This window comes from Phoxinus phoxinus, assembly GCF_949152265.1.
Source record: "Phoxinus phoxinus genome assembly, chromosome: 23".
Taxonomy (NCBI): domain Eukaryota; kingdom Metazoa; phylum Chordata; class Actinopteri; order Cypriniformes; family Leuciscidae; genus Phoxinus; species Phoxinus phoxinus.
Window position 1 is genome coordinate 26,608,811 of NC_136898.1, and position 23,122 is coordinate 26,631,932.

General features: G+C 44.3%; 1 protein-coding gene across 3 annotated transcripts; it reads right to left on the reverse strand.

The window, feature by feature from the left end:
- Nucleotides 1-1,160: 1,160 nt before the first annotated feature.
- prrc1 (proline-rich coiled-coil 1) lies at nucleotides 1,161-18,890 on the reverse strand (the record flags this gene model as incomplete). Of its 3 annotated transcripts, XM_079600439.1 has the most annotated exons (10): nucleotides 1,161-2,971; nucleotides 3,938-4,040; nucleotides 4,652-4,755; nucleotides 4,846-5,009; nucleotides 7,713-7,815; nucleotides 7,896-8,038; nucleotides 11,412-11,849; nucleotides 16,836-16,938; nucleotides 18,556-18,667; nucleotides 18,803-18,890. In XM_079600439.1, 8 exons carry the CDS (start codon nucleotides 16,924-16,926, stop codon nucleotides 2,762-2,764), a joined length of 1,356 nt encoding a protein of 451 aa, XP_079456565.1. In that variant the 3' UTR covers nucleotides 1,161-2,761. The 3 variants fall into 3 exon arrangements, with proteins under 3 accessions (XP_079456565.1, XP_079456566.1, XP_079456564.1); XM_079600440.1 differs by lacking the exon at nucleotides 18,803-18,890 and having other exon boundaries at nucleotides 18,556-18,680; XM_079600438.1 differs by lacking the exons at nucleotides 18,556-18,667; nucleotides 18,803-18,890 and having other exon boundaries at nucleotides 1,757-2,971; nucleotides 16,836-16,953.
- Between the last annotated feature and the right edge of the window lie 4,232 nt (nucleotides 18,891-23,122).

A 23,122-nucleotide genomic window follows, 5' to 3' on the forward strand; every position in this document is an offset into this window, starting at 1 on the left:
ATCGAGAGCTTTGCCTTGCAGCTCAGCTCTTTCTTCACCACGACAGACTGGTACATCGACCGCATTACTGCAGCAGCTGCACCGATCCGTCTGTCAATCTCCCGTTCCATCCTTCCCTCACTCGTGAACAAGACCCCAAGATACTTAAACTCCTCCACTTGAGGCAGGAACTCTCCACCAACCTGAAGTGGGTAAGCCCTTCTCCGACTGAGAACCTAATCCCGGACCTAAGCCATCTCAAAGGCCCATTTAGTGATTTAATAACAAAAAATACCATTTTAAAATCTATTCTCAATCAGCAGCCAGTGTAAGGAAGTTAAAAATGGGGGGGATATGTTTACATTTATGTCAGCATTCTAGACCATTTGAAAACGCTCTATAGATGAGTGAATTACAGTAATCTAGGCGAGATGAAATCAAGGTATGAATTACTGTTTCAAAGTTCATCAAAGAGAGGAAAGATTTCACTTTTGCAAGGCAACGTAAATGGAAAAAACATGATTTAACCACAGCACTTATTTGTTTATCAAACTTAAGTCTGGAATCAAATCAAAACGCTTATTTTTTTCGTACATGGAGTGTGGAGTTATGGAGTAACATAAGTTAGGTTGCCGAGGTCCAGGTTACAGGCCTCATACGAATCACTTGGTCCTCCTACAGTACCATTTCTGTTTATTCTCATTCAAGGCCTAAACGTCATTGTGTTAGCCATAGTTCCAGTTCCTCTAAACAAGCTAGCAATGCCCATGTGGAGTGTGTATCATTACGTTTTAATGGAAGGCACAATGGAATTTGATTAATAACTCAAATAGCACCCAATATTAATGAAAAATTAAACCTAAGGACAGCAAAACAAAGGAACTCAGAGTTGGGTTGATGATGGATGTCCGATACACACTCAAAGAGGACTGTAATCGAAGATCACAGAAGATCAGAAATTGGTCTAAAATGACCAGAGACAGTAACATCACGATCAGGTTTCTTCAGTAATGGAGTAACTGAGGCATGTTTAGGCAGTAAGGGCCGTGCCATTGCTCAAACAGAAGATCAGGCCCGAGTGTCAACAACTTCCCGAAGAAAGCGTGGAGGAATAATATGAATATGACTTGAAGTAGACCTAAAATGTTCAATATTAACTTTACAGATGAGAGGAGAAATTTGGTGCAGATATTTATTTATAACGCTTGAGCTGGTGTTTAAAGTGTTGAAGCCGGCATTGCTAAACACACACAGATGTGACACACACTTCTGCATCAGTGTCCTGGCGCCGACTCGTCCACCGCATTATAAGCAGGAGCAAATCCTCTGAGAGAAGAGAGCATGCGTGGCACTGAGGAGAGCTGAGAGTCCGGGACAGCAAATGTGTATATTAAAATCACCCAACAGTAACATTGATCACGCATTGTTACAACATTCCCCAAAATGTTCGTTCAGACAGCAGTATTTAACTGGGGGTCAGAAACAGCCCTGGACTGGCCATTACACTCACAGCTCTGGGTCTCTGGTCGGCTAGATTGCTGACCTCAGATCTGTTTGCTTGTGTCATTTAGTTACCATAACCAGTACGGTTCATATTTCTTTGGGTTATAGTTTCGACTGCATTGATCATCATGACTGATGTATTGTAAATAGCTCATTCACTCACCAGTCAGTGTTGGTAATAATCAAAAACTGAAATACAGGACAGATGCATGTGATTCTGCATATTAACCTGCAATACGATAGATAAGAAGTACACACCTCACATTAACAATTGAGCTTCACAATAAAGCAATTTATATATGCTTAAGATTTGACTTCTGGCACAGAGAAAGCAGAACATGGCTGATGGTATAGGCGGCAAAAACACAACAGAACAACATGAGGCTTTACAAAAGTGTTTACTCGTCTGCTGGTCAAAGGCACGTTTGTAAAATGGCATAAAACAGTTTTTCTGGAGAAATATTACAAAGATTTAAAGGCAGTTCTAGATTCTCCATCACCTCTTTGGGTCCATGTGCTACACGAGAGGTCACTCAGAGGTCATGCTCAGGTCAGTGTGTGTCCCTGTGTCGCTCTGAGCAAACCGTCTCGCTGACTGCACTATCACAGCAGTGTGTCGTGTAACAACATCTATAGTAACTGGTTTATTCATATGTGCAGCAGAGCTAGAGATCGCAGGAAACACCGACACGGACCGAGCTGTGGAAGAAACACACATGCAGACAAACACAATATTGTAACAAAGTTTGAAGATGATGATTAAATCGCTATACAATAAGATCCAAAACCCGTGACATCAAAATGATATATTCACAATGTTATGAATGGTTCAATTTAAAAACCTCCAAGTCAAAGTATTTGATTGCAGATGTAAACACAAGCGTTATGAGTCTGGTCGACAGAATCATCTTTTCCTTGGTGAGATTTAATCATTTTAAAAGCGACGGACCCTCTGTGGGACAACAGATGCATTCTGGTTATGATGACACGTGTTTTCATTTCCATCGCACAGACGGGTCGCCGTGATCTACTCATATCAAACTCAAGAATTATCAAGGGCACTATTGAATCAAGAATTTAGAAGTGAGGCATTAGTTTGTCTGGGCTGTGCTCTTCAGACCTATTGCAGAAGCGCAGCTGATGTTGGGCTCTCTCTCTCTCGGTGTGAGTCAGCTCAGCTGTGATGGACACCGGAGAACACGGGATACCTACAGATGGACAGGTGATCCTGCGCTGTTCCCCGAATCTGTGGTCCGTGTGCCGCGCCGGCGTCTCATGATCACGCTGTCCTGGAGGGCAAACGCAGCTTGTACATGCCGGCCAGAGCCCTGGCGGCGGAGTAGATCATCTGCCGGCGGGACATCCCGGTGAAGGCCTGGTGCCAGTCTGTGCGGCTCACGTTGGGCACGCTCCTCTCCAGAACTTCCCCCACCGTCACTAGCAGACCGGACCAGCGCAGGTTATAGTCAGGAGGAGTCAGGGACTGTGCCTGGAGGAGAACACAGACACACACACACACACACACACACACACACACACACACACACACACCTGAGTGCATGTTCATGTGACAGCACTAAATATACATCACTTAAAGGGATACTTCACTGATTAGCATTAAAGGGTAACTAAACCCTTAAACAACTGTTTTTAGTTAATGATCTGTAAGACTGGGGAGTATTAGTGCTGTTCATTGATTTGAGTAAATGTTTTGACATTTGGGTGTAAAGTGTTTTAATTCTACAATATATGGTGTAAAAGCGTCTGAGTGCTGCCCTCTTCAGGCTGAACGGTAGTACTGCAGAAAATGACAGCTCCGAAGAGACGGCGCTTTAGTTTGAGGTAGTGCTAACAATAATAAAGAAAGATGATGATCATCATCACCTTATCTGTTACCACTGAAATGTATTTGTAATGTATTTCCATATTTAAGCGCTGTATCACACAAGTTGCAACTTACATCTGTCTCATTCTTGTTAGTGAAATGGTCCCACACACTACTCTTCTCTGCACGCTTCCTCCTGTCGTCTGCCCTGGCTCTAACCTCGAGTGTGTCTGTAGTCTTTACTTTTCCAAAACCTTGTGAGCGCGCGAACCCAAACGCTGTGACCTCGCGTCGAATGTTTTTATTGGTTTATTAAGTACAAACGGGCGAGTTATGAAAAATTGAGTGTGAGGGATTTGTTCACTTCACACAAAAATATCTTGGAATGAGACGGCTAACTGTAGTAGCGTTTAGTCCACTGTCTATAATAGCCTAATTTAGAGATCACTTTTTTTTTTTTTTAACCGACTACCAACAACTTTGATTGGTTAACGTTGATACGGTCAACCATCGGTCAAACGGTCCTCGGTTAACATCCCTAGTTCATATATGGCTGAATAAACCGAAGTAAGAGAGAAAACGTGCCCAGCCTCAGCCACCAGTGACTGGCTCTGGACACAGTGGTCTTACCTGCTGTACGTGCTGCAGGGCCACCGGTGTGGCCTGAGTGAACGTCTCTATGTGAATGCCATTCCCAGGATCATCCAGGATCAGACAGCCGATGTCAAACCACCTGACGGAGACACAGACCTCAGTTTCTCTGTCATTCTCAATGTCTTTTGACATGACACATGCGATGGAGGAAGAGAAAGCCAAGCGGTCACATCTTCAGAGCTAAAGCTTTTCCAGATACTGGTCCAATCAACACTCTTCATTAGCAAAGCAAGGCATCACACAGGGCATCACACAGGCAGACCCTGACGAGGCACTCGCTGACTGAACGGTGCTTGCTTTCTCTATAAAAATATATTCCATCCATGTTTGATTCATTGTTTTGTTTTTCATGCTAGACAACCAATGTGAAGTCTTGATTTTCTAATACATAAAAATAAAAACTAATTCATGAACAGCTCTTGTTTTGTCAGTGTAGGCAGAATATGAGGTTCCCCCAAACACAACTCATCATTACTCATCATTATTACAATATCAGGATTAAACAGTGAAATAAACATGTCAGCTTCTGTTCCACCTCTGCGGTGTAAAGATGAACTTATGCTGCGGTTTATAAGATGTTATTGGTAACAGCCTATAGTATTATGCATTTAAAGTATTTGGTGAAATTCAAGTCCTCGACACAAAAGAGAACACAGATGCTGTTGTCTTCACAGGATGAACTGTTCTTACTTGTCTGGGAAGAGTTCAGCTATGAAGTTCTCCACCGAGACCACGGGCTGCTTCTCATGAATGACAGCTGCGCGACGCAGACTGTCAATGCGCTCCTGAGCTCCCTACACACACACACACACACACACACACACACGTCAGTTCAGAGGTCACGGCTGTAACTGGCTGAGGGGAACATGAGCAGGCGTGTGCACCTTGACCCCTGCGGCGTATCCCACCGGCTGCGGGGCGATGTTGGACTGACCCGCCTCTCCCGTCACCATGGCCAAACCAAACACCTCCTGGAAGGCGTCGCGCACCGCTGCCACCTTCACTTCCTTATCTGACGTCACAACGATGTCCACGTCTCCTCCAGACTCTGGACACACACCATTCAACCATGACATAATCACATGAAGAGCTTTTCCTCCATCAAGCCGAGCTTTTCTGAGGAAACCAAGTATCGGCTCCATTAGAGTGCGCTTCGGTGCACGTTTCTCAGCTAAACGTACTGCATTTAACAGTTTTAGTGATGTGACTGACATCTAGAATTACATATGAAACCTACAGGTTCATATTGTTTGAATATGACGTCAGGTGTTGTGATGATTTGTGGGTAAAAGAGGACAAAATAAAATCAATGATCTGAATAGAACTGAAATAGTCAATTATTCAGAAACAAAATAAATCCTACTTGCGCATTAAAGCGGCTGTATGTAGAATTCATAAACCCGTGTTATCAGCACCACCGGTGGCAATCGAGTGAACTGCAGCCGGTGACTAATTGCACTTGTGCACAAGTAACGCACTGATCGTGATTCAAGGCCCGATATACTCACAGAGAAGGTCTTTTCCGCTCTTCACTTATGGTGCGTTCACACCGGACGCGAATAGCGCGTCAGGCGCGAGTGATTTCAATGTTAAGTCAATGCAAAGACGCGTTACATGCGTAAAAAATTCCTGCGGCGCGGTAGAATGGCGCGAATTGAGCGTCTGGCGCGTTAAACACATTACGCGCGAATGATTTATGTAGTGCTTTTTGTGCATTCACGCATTTGACGCGAATTCGCGTCTGCCGCCCGAGTTGAAAAATCTGAACTTCTGCGTCAATTCGCGCCGCGTTAACCAATCAGGAGCCTGTTTGCTGCTGTCACGTGGTGAAGTGACGTGATAAACGGGGGAAGGCCCGCTTTTCAGTTTATAATGTCATTTTAAATGTTTGGCCTCAATAACTTATTATATGTTTGGCCTCAATAAATTATTTTGTAATGACTAAATGCCCGCGTGAAAGAAGGAATGACATTGTTCAGATGTTAACTATGAATGTGACACTGAACACTTGCATTCATAGGCTACATTTCTGAATGAGATGAAGAAAAACTCACATAATTATATGTTATAACGAGTCATTCATGTATTTTAACTTATATGTTTCATATAATAGAACCGAAGCAAAACGTCAGGAGGACTAGCCGAGGTGAGGCGGCTCCAGCGGGTTACATGAGCGCTGAGCGCCCGGTGATCTCACCGCCTGGATCTCACAACTCTGAAACGTCAGATCAAATTTTTTAAATAGGCGCTAGCTTTATAAATAAACACAGATTTGAGCTTTAAACAACTACATTCTCGACTGAACAACTCTTAAAACTACATTTCGTGACACAATAACAGTAGTATTTTTACATTTCCCGCCTAGCACTTGCCTCTCCCAGAAGAAGCGGATTTCGCCTCGGATGCGCGTCAATTTCGCTCCAAACGCTTGCTTTTTACACGTGTCCATTTTTGCTTTGGACGCTCGAATGCATTCAAAATGTTCAAGCGTCAAACTAGACATGGCAGGCGCGAATTTGACGTGCTATTCGTGTCCGGTGTGAACGCACAGTTAGAAGTAAAAAGAAGTTGGAAATACCTTTACAGTAGGGGTGGGATGCTACAGGTACCTCACGATTCAATTCTGTGGCGATATGTGGTCCACGATATGATAATATCACGATTCGCGATATCTACGATATTCAATATATTGGAAGAAATTTCATCACGATATATCACGATATATGTGACTGAAAAGAAAAAGAAGGAAATAAGGACATTTTGTGCATTTATTAATGCCAACATTTCCAACATTGTACAAAGAAATATGCATTTGCATAATAACTCACTGCCTTGACGATATCCATATGGGGCTATACCTCAGTGGTAGCCACCATACAGCGCACACACGCACGCACGCACGCACGCACGCACGCACGCACGCACGCACGCACGCACGCACGCACGCACACATTCTGTCATTTTTCTATCTGAAGCTATTGCCTGCAACATTGAAAGCTCCGGTCTCTGTGTTTAGCGCGAATGCTCACGTGATTGCCGCCGGCTCGGGATAAAATTTATGCAGGACAGTCGTGCCGTGTACCGGCTGCTTTGACGCGATTATCAGTTTAACTGACTCGTAATGTGTGCAATATCTCACGACCTCCCGAGTGTCCGAACTCGCACCGTGTACGCCCGCCTTTACTTTTGTTCTTCACCGGCCGCTGTTTGCGCCACTTTACCCCTATTTACTCGAACAGCGCCCCCCGCAAACAGAATGGTAGATATTGGGTAGTGACAGTGACACAGACAACGGGTAAATTAATCATTTTGTGTTGTAATAAAATATCGATATTGGGCGTTAGTGTATCGATTATTTATTGCGACAGGGAGCACAACAATATATTGCAATATCGATTTTTTTTCCCACCCCTACTTTACAGCGACCTTTACAGTTAACAAACATGCTGACACTGTCCACACTGCTGAGAGCGACATTTAGATGAATATGAAAATATGTGCAGTTTTCCTCAATAACAAAATAAACAACACAAACGACAGCAGAGGGAAAACAGCAGTTTGATGAGTCTCTGATGAGACCATAGGGGAAGGTCTGGTTTTTAAGTTTCATAACAAACAGTTCACACATTGGCAATACAAAAAGGCATTTATACATGAAAATTCTTACATATAGCACCTTTAATGAACTGAAGAACTAAAACTAAGCAATATACAATGTATTGCTGTGCAGTGCTGGACACACAGTACTCACTGATGTAAGGTGCCATCCCAGGGTCCAGTGTGGTTATCATGGACTCCACAGAGTGTTTGGTTTTATCCAGGACAGTCTTGACCATCTGGTTCCCAGCTACACCCTGCGATCAGGACACAACTGCATTAAGGGACCGCAGAGAAACACCAGCACGGCATTATGGCCTCGCTGTGTGCCCAGTACCTTGATGAAGCCCCATAATCCACCCGGTGCGTTGCCGTCCGGAGTCACGCGGGGATCTTCGGTGTCCTCAGGAAACGTGATGGGCGAGCTCACGTCTAACCCCCCAGACACCGGCTGCTGCATCATGGGATTGGTAACAATCCCTACAAAACACAATGACATCAGCACTGTATGATCTGCTTAGAGAATGATATGTATTCCCTGTAATGACTAAACTTAAGTGATTATAGATGTGTCCGAAGTCACCCATGATCCCCTTATATAGTGCACTGTTTTATAGTGCGGGCCGAAACCAGTGGCAATTCTCTAGTGCACTCGTTAAATCCTTAAATGCCCCGTAATAAGCAGTGCCCAAGTATTGTATTGCCCAAGTATACAATACCCAAGTATTGTTAAGGTCTGGCTCAATGAGATATCACGATGCACCAGAGTCCTACTTCAGTGTCTGAATTCGCTCACTCTATCTTGACAGTGTAAAGTGAACAAGGAGAAGGGGATCTTCCTGTGAGCCTCTCAGATGCAGCCTGACCTTCTGTCAATCCCACGGTTTTTACAGCGGTGTGTCAATCATTTGGTCTCATTCACAAATCATTTTGTGGATTATTCATATTCAGTGACTTCTTAAGAAATTCAACCTAATTCAAGCATATTGCGCACATGAATTTGTTCGTAACTCTATTCTATTGTTAATGAATTTCGAGTATTCTAAATGACTGACATCATTAGATCAGTCCATTGCATAGACTTATAAAATCTACATATAAGTGCTTTCTGCACAACCTCTCCTTTGCATCCCTTCATCAAACATATACCTCTCAGAGTTGTGCAACGATTAATCGCATCCAAAATAAAAGTTTGTGTTTAAATATATGTGTGTGAACTGTGTATAATTATTTTGTATAATTACAGGGGTGGCAGTGGCTCAGTGGTTCATGTTCCACTTGACCAAGTGCCGAGGTGTCCATGAGCAAGACACCTAACCCCAGCTGCTCCCGACACACACACACACACACCTAACCCCAGCTGCTCCCGACGAGCTGGATGGCGCCTTGCATGGCTGACATATGAATGGGTGAATGTGAGGCAAAATGTAAAGCGCTTTGGTGGCCATTGGGTCTGTGAAAGCGCTATATAAAAATGCAGTCCAAAAAATGCAGTCCATTTACACATATGCATGTATATATTTAAGAAATATGTGTTATTTGTATATAAAATATTTCTATTTATATATAATATAAATTATATAAAAATATATATGCAGTATATAAATGCAAATATTTCTCAAATATATACATGCATATGTGTGTATTTATATATACAAAATAATTATACACAGTTCACACATACATACCCCTCCTTGAACTCCCACCTTAACGTGGTGGAGCTCAGCCCGAAGGAGCGACGTGGGGCCGCCTTCCCGTGGGCTCACCACCTACAGGAGGGACCGTAAGGGGCCGGTGCTGAGAGGATCGGGCGGCAGTCGAAGGCGGGGGCCTCGACAACCCGATCCCTGGACACGGAAACTAGCTCTAGGGACGTGGAACGTCACCTCGCTGGCGGGGAAGAAGCCTGAGATTGTGCGTGAGGTTGAGAGGTTCCAACTAGAGATAGTCGGGATCACCTCTACGCACGGCTTGGGCTCTGGAACCACCCTCCTCGAGAGAGGATGGACTCTTCACCACTCTGGAGTTGCACATGGTGAGAGCCGGCGGGCTGGTGTGGGTTTGTTAATAGCCCCCCAACTCAGCCGCCATGTGTTGGAGTTTATCCCGGTGAACGAGAGGGTCGTTTCCCTGCGCCTACGGGTCGGGGATAGGTCTCTCACTGTCGTGTGTGCCTACGGGCCAAACGGCAGTGCAGAGTACCCGGCCTTCTTGGAGTCTCTGGGAGGGGTGCTGGAAAGTGCTCCGACTGGACACTCCGTCGTTCTACTGGGGGACTTCAACGCCCACGTGGGCAGCGACAGTGACACCTGGAGGGGCGTGATTGGGAGGAACGGCCCCCTTGATCTGAACCCGAGCGGTGTTCAGTTATTGGACTTCTGTGCTAGATACAGTTTGTCCATAACGAACACCATGTTCAAGAAGGGTTTGTTCCAACTACAGGGGGATAACACTTCTCAGCCTCCCTGGGAAAGTCTATGCCAGGGTACTGGAGAGGAGAATACGGCCGATAGTAGAACCTCGGATTCAGGAGGGACAGTGCGGTTTTTGTCCAGGCCGTGGAACACTGGACCCGCTCTATACCCTCTACAGGGTGCTGGAGGGTTCATGGGAGTTTGCCCAAACTTCCCGGTGCATGTTGGACTCCGGCAGGGCTGCCCTTTGTCGCCGGTTCTGTTCATAATTTTTATGGACAGAATTTCTAGGCGCAGCCAGGGGCCGGAGGGTGTCTGGTTTGGGAACAACCCTATTTCGTCTCTGCTCTTTGCAGATGATGTTGTCGTGTTGGCCCCTTCAGACCAGGAACTTCAGCATGCACTAGGACGGTGTGCAGCCGAGTGTGAAGCGGCTGGGATGAGAATCAGCACCTCCAAATCCGAGGCCACGGCCCTCAGTCGGAAAAAGGTGGCTTGCCTACTTCAGGTTGGTGGAGAGTTACTGCCTCAAGTGGACGAGTTTAAGTATCTTGGGGTCTTGTTCACGAGTGAGGGAAGGATGGAACGGGAGATTGACAGACGGATCGGTTCAGCTTCTGCAGTAATGCGGTCGATGTACCGGTCTGTCGTGGTGAAGAAAGAGCTGAGCTGCAAGGCGAAGTTCCCATCTACGTTCCTACTCTCACCTATAGTCATGAGCTGTGGGTCATGACCGAAAGGACAAGATCCCGGATACAGGCGGCCGAAATGAGCTTTCTCCGCAGGGTGGCTGGGCGATCCCTTAGAGATAGGGTGAGAAGCTCGGTCACTCGGGAGGAGCTCAGAGTAGAGCTGCTGCTCCTCCACATCGAGAGGGGTCAGCTGAGGTGGCTCGGGCATCTGTTCCGGATGCCTCCTGGACGCCTTCCCGGGAAGGAGAGACTATGTCTCCCGGCTGGCCTGGGAACGCCTCGGTTTCCCCCCGGAAGAGCTAGAGGAAATGGCTAGGGAGAGGGAAGTCTGGGCATCTCTACTTAGACTGCTACCCCCGCGACCCGGCCCCGGATAAGCGGAAGAAGATGGATGGATGGAGTTCACACACATATATTATGCAAACACAAACTTTTATTTTGGATGCGATTAATCGCGATTAATCGTTGCACAACTCTACTCTCTCTAAAAACATGCTCTAGCAGATAGCAAGATCTTCGAGCCAGCACATTTATAAGGGCACTCTTATATGTATGCGTTTTTTGTGTACTTGTGGTTCAGCTGTCCTGACATTTTCCAATAAATTTAGAATAAAGTTTGATGAATCAAGATTTCACGCACAAATTCTTGCATACGCACTGATGCCGAACAAGACTCACTGAACGCGTGATCACATGAGCCGCTTAGGCAGGTGTGAATGGGGTCAGGCAGGTTGAGATTGTTGATACCTGGCATGGGGGCGGCGCTGGAGAAACTGGGCATCAGCGGCGTCTGAGGGGTGCGGCCAGCGTGGCCCCGGGTGATGTCATATCCTGCACTCACAGAGAAGCCAGTGGTGGGCGGGCCCATGGGGGGGGCGGAGAGGACGGGGCCCAGCGGTGGGCCGGCAGACGAGGGGGTGAAGTGGGCACCGGGGCTGGCGTACGGGCTGCTCAGACCCAGAGGAGACGACACCGAGCCGAGAGAGAGAGGCGGGGGGGGCAGCGAGGAGGGAACAGGGCTGGTATACCCCCCCGGGGCAAACGCTGAGATGCTGGAGGGAACAGGGCTGGAATAACCCCCCGGGGCAAACGCTGAGATGCTGGAGGGAACAGGGCTGGTATAACCCCCCGGGGCAAACGCTGAGATGCTGGAGGGGCTTGAGATGGTCGGAGGGCCGGAAACACCTGAACACAAGAAGAGACGCTCAAATACATGCATGAACTATCAATAGATGATGAAAAGCAGTATCAGTGCATTATGGGAATATCAAATGACATAATATTACACAATGATACACCTTAGGCAGGGTAGACAGCATTTCTAATTTTTTGGGGATACATGTTCTTGGGTTGTACTGACATTGATCTCCATCTTCCTACCATTGTCCGGGAAGCAGACACTCTCTGTCAGTTCAAATCTAGACTAAAGACACATCTCTTTGGCCTAGCAAACACATAATACATTATAGACTTGTTATGTTAGGCTGCATAGATTAGATCAGCCGGAACCGGGAAAAATTCCCATAAATCCTGATGTACTTGGTACATCATAAGAAGAATGGCGTCTACGCTAATATTAGTCTCTCTTTTTATCAGTTTGTAGCAGTAAATGAAGAGATGTCTTATCGATCACAAGTTCAGTATGGCGTACCACAAGGCTCAGTACTAGGACTGCTGCTGTTCACTCTGTATGCTACCATTAGGAGATATCATTAGGAAACATGGAATTAGCTTTCACTGTTATGCCGACGATACTCAGCTGTATATTTCTTCAAAACCTAACGAAACTTACCAATTCACAAAATTAACGGAATGCATAGCTGATATAAAAAACTGGATGACCAGTAATGCCCTACTACTAAATTCAGAAAAAACAGAGATTCTAATTATTGGACAAAAAAACTTCCACACGTAATAACCTAGAGTACTGTCTAACACTTGATGGCTGCTCTGTGAAGTCTTCGTCGTCGGTTAGGAACCTGGGTGTGCTCTTTGATACCAATCTTTCATTTGAAAGTCATGTGTCTAGTATCTGTAAAACCGCATTTTTCCATCTTAAAAATATATCTAAATTACGCCATATGCTCTCATTGACAAATGCGGAACAATTAGTTCATGCATTCATGACCTCAAGGCTAGAATATTGTAATGCTCTACTGGGTGGTTGCCCTGCACGCTTAACAAACAAACTACAGCTAGTTCAAAACGCAGCAGCTCGAGTTCTTACCAGAACCAGGAAGTATGACCATATAAAGCCTTGTTTATACTCGACGCGTCCGCACGAGCGCGAAGGTGCGCGCGGCAAAAATGACGTCATTGCGGTGTGGGCTGTCGCGCGCGTTGGGTGCGCAAAGGCCCATTTCGCCGCGCGGTGTGCACAGCAGATTTTGTAACAGCGCGCGGCTCCACATCCGAAGATGAACGACTTCGAGCCGAATCTGGCTGAGCACGACCTTCTCATCACACCAGCACCCAGTTTGCGCGTCTAAATGAGTTGCTTACATTTAAAAAATGAGCATACAATAGCATAAAAAGCCTTTTTAATGAACATAAAGGTCCATGTTTAATACAAATGTACACGAAAGTTAATGAAATGTTTAGCGAAATTATAATTTTTTTAAGAGATCGTTAATTTAGTTGTATACATACATGTATTCCCATATAGGCTAGCCTACAAATATTTTGTTCTAATGGCACACGTAATAATCTCAGGGTTTACTGGGTTTTACACGATTCTTTTTGTATTGGTGGTGGTATACTAAAATAAACATTGTCACGTGCTTATCTTTCTTCTTCTCACCGATTCCTGATGTTTTAGAGGGCAATTACTCGAGTCGCCCCCTGTCGTTTCAAAGAATAGTACAACGGCGAGCGCGTCAAGTATAAACGCCTCGACCGTTTGGAGAGGTGCGCGCGCTGTCTGCGGAGACTCGCGCTGCGGAGCCAGGCGAAAGTATAAACAAGGCTTTAGCCCCGTTCTGTCAACACTGCATTGGCTGCCTATTAAACATCGTATAAATTTTTAAATATTGCTGATTACTTACAAAGCACTAAATGGTTTAGCTCCGCAGTTCTTGAGCGAGCTCTTAACGCATTATAGTCCTTCACGTCTACTGCGATCTCACAATTCCGGCCAGTTAATAATACCTAGAATATCAAAATCGACTGCTGGCGGTAGATCCTTTTCCTATTTAGCACCAAAACTCTGGAACAGTCTTCCTACCATTGTCCGGGAAGCAGACACACTCTGTCAGTTCAAATCTAGACTAAAGACACATCTCTTTGGCCTAGCATTCACATAATACATTATAGACTTCTACAACTCAATGTTAGGCTGCATAGATTAGGTCAGCCGGAACTGGGAACACTTCCCTTAAATCCTGATGTACTCGTTACATCATAAGAAGAATGGCATCTACGCAAATTTTAGAGTCTTCGTTTATCCCGAGGTTTTCCCGCAGCCTGCCGGATCCAGGCCGTATCCAGATCTGATGAAGGACCTTCGCCTGGACCCGATGACAACGCAGTGCTGAAGTGCCAACTAGCCTCTCCCTATGGAGGATCCCTTTACCACTCTACAGATAAAGCATTGTCGGGATAACTTCGGTTTCCCGTATCTCCCCGTAGTGATAAAATTCTGTATAAAAAAAATGTAAGTCCAGACAAGTAGTTTAAGGCTTGGTTTGTAGGGAATTGCAAAAATGCGCACATATATTCAAACGCACATAACTATAGAATTAATTCTTGATGCGCACGTGAGCGCCATCAGTGTTTCTCACAGGTTCACGTTTAAAGTCTGTGTAGAGAGAACGGTGTCGTCTTAGCGGCCCCTAATTTAATAACTAATGATCGTTGCGACGGAAGTCAAAACTAACTTTAGCTGGAAAATAACATTATTCAAGAACCGCTATAAAGACAAAACAATCTCTGTTACCTTAAATTATACGTGTATCTCTGTAAAGCAGCTTTGAAACAATCTACATTGTTAAAAGCGCTATATAAATGAAGATGACTTGACACACACACTCCAGATCTGATGAAAGACCAGCGCCTGGACACGACAACACCGACGACACTAGTGTCCACTAGTCTGTGAAGGCCTCCTTCCCTTTACGTCTCTACAGATAAAACGTTGTCGGGATAATTACGGTTCGCGTGGCTATGCGGAAGCGATAAAAAATTATGTATTAATTTCAGTGTGTGTAATTCTGTTAGAGCGGTGTCGTGTTAGCGGCCCCTAAGTTATTAACTTATGATCTTCGCAACGGAAGTGAATCAATCAAAACTAACTTTATCTGGACAATAACTTTATTCTAGAGCTGCTGTAAAGCCTAAACCTGGGGCTCAGGTCAGGAAGCAGACAAACTGGCTAAACCGACCGTCTGCTAGCGGCCTCGAGTCACCAAGGTCAGATAAATCCCATCACAGAGACTCTTTCACCTAGATATCATCATATAGAGTCTGTTCCCTGAGCCGTACTGCACTGACAAGCTGCACATAAAAATAATCACAGCCTTTGCCAAATCACATGCGGTTTCATTTCAATTAGGGCTGCAACAACGAATCGATAAAATCGATAAAAATCGATTATTAAAATAGTTGGCAACGAATTTCATTATCGATTCGTTGTGTCGCGCGACACGGAGATGTAAAAAAAAATTGTGCGTATATTCTGTGCTATTGTTAAGCCCCACAAAAGGGACAAAAACATTATAAAGCATCATAAAGTTGTCGTGCACTATATTATAAGTGTTCTGAAGCCATTATATAGTATAATGCGAGATAGAAATTAATATTTAAGTCATTAAATTCAAGATCACGTACACTTTTCCCTCCGCTGTGGCTGTCAGTCATTCTCCATTCAGCATCAAGCAGCGCGTCGCGTTCGGTTACGAGTCAACACGATGAAAAACTCTCCAAGATGATTTAATGTTACTATAATTATACTTGATCTATGGTTTTGCATTAAACAACTTTATCTTGCTGGACTTTATTGCTGTACCTTAACTACTTTCTACCGGGTGTCTCTCAACACTGCAGTAGAGTCAGAGCACTATAACTGTTCTTCACGCGCACAGTAACTGATATTTAAAACTGTTAAAAGAAAATGCTTAATAAACTATTGCATAGATAGATACTGTATAATACACTACGCATCAATATGTCTTTCCTTTGTGATTTGAACTTTTCAATGCGGACTTTTCAATGCGGACTCGAAGCACTGCGCTGTGACTCATGTTGCTTCAAGCGCGTCATTCTGCGCTCGCGATGCGCATAAGCGCTGTGTGCCGCACTGTATTGGGGCCTTTCATATCATAATACAGCGACGCAATGAACGATTATTAATAGCCTTTCTAGTTCTGTACTATCCATCATGTTGCTGCCTCATTAAACCGCTGTGCTATACATTTAAAACATGTCTCAATTTTATAGTAGGCTATAAAATAATTAATCTTTTTGATTTTTGTTATCTTGTTTTTCATGAATGTATTTTACAACAATACAAAGAGCAATGTGTAACGTTTTACCAGATTTAGTGTTACACTTATTCTCATATTTGTTCCTCACTAAATGTTTTTTCATGGTCAGATTTAATACAATTATTGTGCACTTGTGATTTTTCTAGACTAAATTTTACTGCTTAATTATCCACTATTCTAGTTTATAATAGCATTTTTTGTCATAGATTATGGTCATATTTTTTTTGATTTGTTGTTTTTCTTTGTAATGAAGTTGTCTGTATTAAGTAGATTGTGTTTAACTCACAAAAGAGTGATTATCAGTTCAACACACATAGTTATAGAAATTCTACTTGATTTAAAAAAAAACTGCCCTGGTATCGGATTGGTATCGGTCGATACTCAGAATTTTTGGTATCGGATCGGATCGGTTCTGAAAAAATGGTATCGGTGCATCCCTATCAAGGAGCGACCTGTTTCCACGACCACTTTCTGAAGATTTTTTTGCACTGTAAATTTGCACTGTCAGTTCTGTTTTTGAATAAAGGGTTGGGAATGAATGTTTTTTTTTTTTTTTTTTTTTATCCGATTAATCGATTAATCGAAAAAATAATCGACAGATTAATCGATTATTAAAATAATCGTTAGTTGCAGCCCTAATTTCAATTAACCAATGAGAGCGCAGTGACATCATCATGATCAGTGGGGTTACCGCTGGAGAGTGGCGGGGGGCTGGCAGCCGCTGGCGGGGGGGGTGGAGGGGTGGTCGGCGGGGTGCTCTCTATGCCGCTCTCTTCCATCATCTTCACTCTGTCCTGTACACACCACATGACAAACTGTAAACTTCTACTTATTCAGGACTTAGAGATGACAAGCAGAAAATCATAATAATCATGTGCATTAGATACTAGGGGTGTCACAATATATCGCAATACAAAAATGCAACTATATGTATCGTGGATAGTGACCATCTGTATTGTGTATAGTTCTCCCAAAATAAAAATTAGTGTGTGAGAAAAAGATTCAACTTAGAGTCACTACTAAATTAAACTACTATATATATAATGTTGAAAATAAATTATAATGTATAATAATGCAATGGGGGAATATTTCTGGGTCCTGATAATGCCAAATGTCTGATGTTACCAGTAAAAAGTGGAATACATTATAAATATATTTAGTCAGTGTCAGAGTTCAAGCATATTCGTCTAAATAATTCAATATTTTCATCTTCAGAATCATGAATATTGTTATAAAGTTCAACCTTTTATCATATGTCTTGGAGTATCGCAATAATATCATGAGTTCAGTATCGTGATATGTATCGAATCGTGACACGAGGGCATCGCTACACCGCTATAAGATACATGCTATCATTCAAAACAACCTTCATACCATCATGTGATTAACAGGAATAATCTGGGCGGATTGCACTACAAAAAAAATATTCTTGTTTAGTATTTTTGTCTGGTTTCCCAGAACAAATATCTAAATATTCTGAAATTCAGATACATTTACTTGAGAAGCCTTGTTCTTCAAAAAGAGGAGCATTTGTTTATGCATAAAATAAGAAAAAAACATCTGTCAGTGAGAAAAAAGGGGAAACTTTTCAGATTATTCTTCTGGTCAGATTATTGTTCTGACCCCACTGGCAGATATTTTTTCTTCACATCTTTCATAGCTTATGTGATTTTGCTTCTCAAGTAAATGTATCTTGATTTAAGAGTGTTTCGATATTTTACTGGAAAACATGACAAAAACAAACATTATTTGAAGTATAAGCCACATGACATCATTCACAGAGAATCACATCACAGCTGTAAGTAACAGGTCAGACAGAAGTAGTCAAACACTGTCTTCATCTATGAGGACAGGTCAGACAGAAGTAGTTACACACAGAACTGTCTTCATCTGTGTGTCCTGCTGTCCATAGACATGCTGCTGTCATCCGGATCGGGAGTTTCATCACAAATGACTGAGCATGCGCGGACAACATATTTAAATTTATAGGCTATATTATGAACATTGATGAAATGTTGACATCCATAATATTAATATAATTAATTAAATTATGAAAATAATTTAGAACGTTGTAGAACGCTTAATGTTCTTATGTGCATAAATCTATGTAACTTAATGGTACGATGGCATTGATCCTCAGGAGTATGTAATGTGATGTGATGAGAAACTCACAGCTGATCACTGATCGATTCATAGTAATATATCGATTATTACTGCGAACAGACACATTTTCACTCACACACACACACACACACACACATACGGAGAGCAAACGTTCAAGATGATACGCACTCTCTAATGTCTCTGTGAATGTTGCTTCAGGGTAACAGCATTTTCCAACAGACGGCGCCATTTAAGTGTTTTTCTGCACAACATTCACTGAAGAATGAATTAAAAATTACAATGCTTACCTGACGCGATTAAACGGAGTGTAAGTTTTGAAACAGGAGCAGAAGAAGTGCGAGAACACAACAGTGGGACACGGCCGCGCGCTGATGACGTCGTACAGTGCCACGTCTGAAGCTGCGAGACGTGCGATTCAACAAAACAGTTTAGAATGATGTCACTTTTCATTAAATCATTTGGAAGTTATTTAGACGTTGTATAAATACACAAGACAAATATTAACAAAGAAAATCAAATCCAAAATTAAGTTACTTATGTGTTTTGTGTGTCTTATTGTTCAATTGCGAAGGGTGACTCGTTATAGCGAATCGGCTCTCTTGAATCATTCGTTTCAGGAATCATCTTACTGTCTATGGGATATTGCCATGCACATAAGCAATTCCCTTTCATTTTAATATATCCGATTAATGATTCTAATGGCTACAGTAGCCTACGCTTAATTGTTTGGGTCTCACGCATGTTGTACTGCACATTGCAAATGGGATTAGGTTAGGGTGATTTAAAAACTGTAGCATATTATAGGTAGGCTACTCATGAATAAATGGTGCACAGGTTTACAATTTACATTAGGGTTTACTTTCACAGGTTATTAATGTTTCTAACTCATGAATAAATGTTTCACAGGTTTCCACTTTACATAAGGTTTACTTTCACTGGTTATTAATGTTTCTAACTCATGAATAAATGTTTCACAGGTTTCCACTTTACATAAGGTTTACTTTCACTGGTTAATGTTTCTAAATTGTGAATGGTTCACAGGTTTCCACTTTACATTACGATTAACTTTCACGTGTTATACTGTTCATAAATCATGAACGAATGGTTCACAAATGCCCACTTTACATTACGGTTCACTTTCACAGGTTATTAATGTTTATAAATCATGAATAAATGGTTCTACCAGAAAGACTCGGGAGATAGATTGATGTAACAGCGTATATTTATTAACAGCCCCAGCAAGCATAAATTTATAAAGTTCTTTGGCGTAGGCCCCGTCCTTAGAGAGCAATGCGAGGGTAGCGGAATCTGCATATCCTGCCTGAAGACGAAGGCAGGGGCGCAGCCGACCCCCCTGGAGGTTAAGGAAGGGACCATCCTGGTGGTGGTGGGGAGGATGAAGGGGAAGGTACCATCTTGGTGGTGGTTGGGGAGGATGGAGGTACTTGGCAGCGTCAGCATCTGCGAAATCAGACGAATGTAAGTACCGATCTTTTATACTGTGAGTGTTAGCACATGATTGGTTAGAAGAGAAGTAATACGTGGCACGCTGATTGAGTCTTCCTGGCAGAACCTACGCTAAAGCTGTCATTTCACATTTATCCATTCTACATTAGGTTTCACAGGAATACTGGAATTACATTTTTAATTATAAAAATGTGTCTGTCTCCACCTATAGCTGGTGTGTGGTGAGCGCACTGTCTCCACCTATAGCTGGTGTGTGGTGAGCGCACTGTCTCCACCTATAGCTGATGTGTGGTGAGGATACTGTCTCCACCTATAGCTGGTGTGTGGTGAGAGCACTGTCTCCACCTATAGCTGGTGTGTGATGAGGGCACTGTCTCCACCTATAGCTGATGTGGTGAGAGCACTGTCTCCACCTATAGCTGGTGTGGTGAGAGCACTGTCTCCACCTATAGCTGGTGTGTGGTGAGGACACTGTCTCCACCTATAGCTGGTGTGTGGTGAGAGCACTGTCTCCACCTATAGCTGGTGTGTGGTGAGAGCACTGTCTCCACCTATAGCTGGTGTGTGGTGAGCGCACTGTCTCCACCTATAGCTAGTGTGTGGTGAGAGCACTGTCTCCACCTATAGCTGGTGTGGTGAGAGCACTGTCTCCACCTATAGCTGGTGTGTGGTGAGCGCACTGTCTCCACCTATAGCTGGTGTGTGGTGAGGATACTGTCTCCACCTATAGCTGGTGTGTGGTGAGCGCACTGTCTCCACCTATAGCTGGTGTGTGGTGAGGACACTGTCACCACCTATAGCTGGTGTGTGGTGAGAGCACTGTCTCCACCTATAGCTGGTGTGGTGAGAGCACTGTCTCCACCTATAGCTGGTGTGTGGTGAGGACACTGTCTCCACCTATAGCTGGTGTGTGGTGAGAGCACTGTCTCCACCTATAGCTGGTGTGTGGTGAGGATACTGTCTCAACCTATAGCTGGTGTGTGGTGAGAGCACTGTCTCCACCTATAGCTGGTGTGTGGTGAGCACTGTCTCCACCTATAGCTGGTGTGTGGTGAGAGCACTGTCTCCACCTATAGCTGGTGTGTGGTGAGGACACTGTCTCAACCTATAGCTGGTGTGTGGTGAGAGCACTGTCTCCACCTATAGCTGGTGTGTGGTGAGGACACTGTCTCAACCTATAGCTGGTGTGTGGTGAGAGCACTGTCTCCACCTATAGCTGGTGTGTGATGAGGGCACTGTCTCCACCTATAGCTGGTGTGTGGTGAGAGCACTGTCTCCACCTATAGCTGGTGTGTGGTGAGCGCACTGTTTCCACCTATAGCTGGTGTGTGGTGAGAGCACTGTCTCCACCAATAGCTGGTGTGTGGTGAGCGCACTGTCTCCACCTATAGCTGGTGTGTGGTGAGAGCACTGTCTCCACCTATAGCTGGTGTGTGGTGAGAGCACTGTCTCCACCAATAGCTGGTGTGTGGTGAGAGCACTGTCTCCACCAATAGCTGGTGTGTGGTGAGAGCACTGTCTCCACCTATTGCTGGTGTGTGGTGAGCACTGTGTAACCGATGTTAGGGCAGAGGGTCAATAACCACACTCCGGAGGAGCAGACACCAGAGGACACCAAAAGGCGGACAACAAGAAGTGAATTTTAAAAGGTAAGTATTTTATTGATTTAAAACAATAAAAGCAGTGATGCGAATGTTCGTGGCTGGGACCCGGCGTGGGAAGAGGAACGGGGGGGTGCAGGTAAGTGGTTCTTCGGGGGTTCCTCTTCTCGCTGGGTCGCGGGTGAGACAGTGGCTTTCTTCGTCTCTTCGACTCGTCAGATGTGCTCGTGAGACAGGCAAATGACAGTGCCTAGACTCGGCTGGTGTGTGTGTTCGTAGAACAGTCGATGGGAGGACAGCAACTTCTCCTCTTCTCCGAGGGACAGACAATGACAGCGCTCAGGCTCGGCTTGTGTGTGTGTTCGTAGAACAGCCGATGGAAGGACAGCAGTTTCTCCTCTTCTCCGAGGGACAGACAGTGACAGTGCTCAGGCTCGGCTGGTGTGTGTGTTCGTAGAACAGTCGATGGAAGGACAGCAGTTTCTCCTCTTCTCCGAGGGACAGACAGTGACAGTGCTCAGGCTCGGCTGGTGTGTGTGTTCGTAGAACAGACGATGGAAGGACAGCAGTTTCTCCTCTTCTCCGAGGGACAGACAGTGACAGCGCTCAGGCTCGGCTTGTGTGTGTGTTTGTAGAACAGCCGATGGAAGGACAGCAGTTTCTCCTCTTCTCCGAGGGACAGACAGTGACAGCGCTCAGGCTCGGCTTGTGTGGCCGGATCGCGGTACTTTACCCGCCTGCGCTCTTGTTCCGGGTACAGCAGAACGGCGTCGTTGGAGAGTTCGTGAGACTGGGCTTTCGTTGACGCGAGCGATAGTGCTCGTGAATTGTGGTGCTCAGGGTGTATTGAGCTCCTCGCCACACCATGCACAAAGGGAAACCTGGACACAGCTTTAGACAGATCAATTTGAAGGGATCTTCATATTCAGACGTCAATTTTCATTCATCACAGTTTCAGAGGAAACACAGTCGTTTGATCTCACCACACTTGTGCATAAATCACTCTTATAAATCCTCACACGTGTGCATTTCACTCTTTCAGACACTGCAAACTCACTTCATCTCCACAGTGATTAATCGACCCGTTTCTCTTCTCGCTGTAGGGTGAATGACTCAAGTCAAGTCAAGTCAAGTCACCTTTATTTATATAGCGCTTTTTACAATACAGATTGTATCAAAGCAGCTTCACAGTGATAACATGAAAATAATTTCATCATCATCCACCTTTAAGGCAGATCTATAATATTGTTGAATATTAAATGTCCCCAACTAAGCAAGCCAGAAGGTAAGGCAACAGTGGCAAGGAACCAAAACTCCATCAGTTGACAGAAGGGAGAAAAAAACCTTGGGAGAACCCAGGCTCAGTCGGGGGCCAGTTCTCCTCTGGCCAACGAGCGAACAGTGTATGATTATGATTCAGGAGCATTACAGGTCAGAAGTTCAGAATGAATCAGAGTATTTGTCCAGTTCCTGTTTGTTGAAGTCGGAGTGGAGAGGAGGAGAGACTGGTTGACACTTCAGGTCAGCGTCGTCGTCGTGTCCTGGCGCTGGTCCTTCATCAGATCTGGATACGGCCTGGTTCCGGTGGACAGCGGTAAACCTCGGGATAGACGGAGAGACTAATATTAGCGTAGACGCCATCCTTCTTATGATGTACCAAGTACATCAGGATTTACGGGAAGTGTTCCCGGTCCCGGCTGTTCTAAACTATGCAGCCTAACATTGAATTATAGAAGTCTATAATGTGTTATGTGTATGCTAGGCCGAAGATATGTGTTTTTAGTCT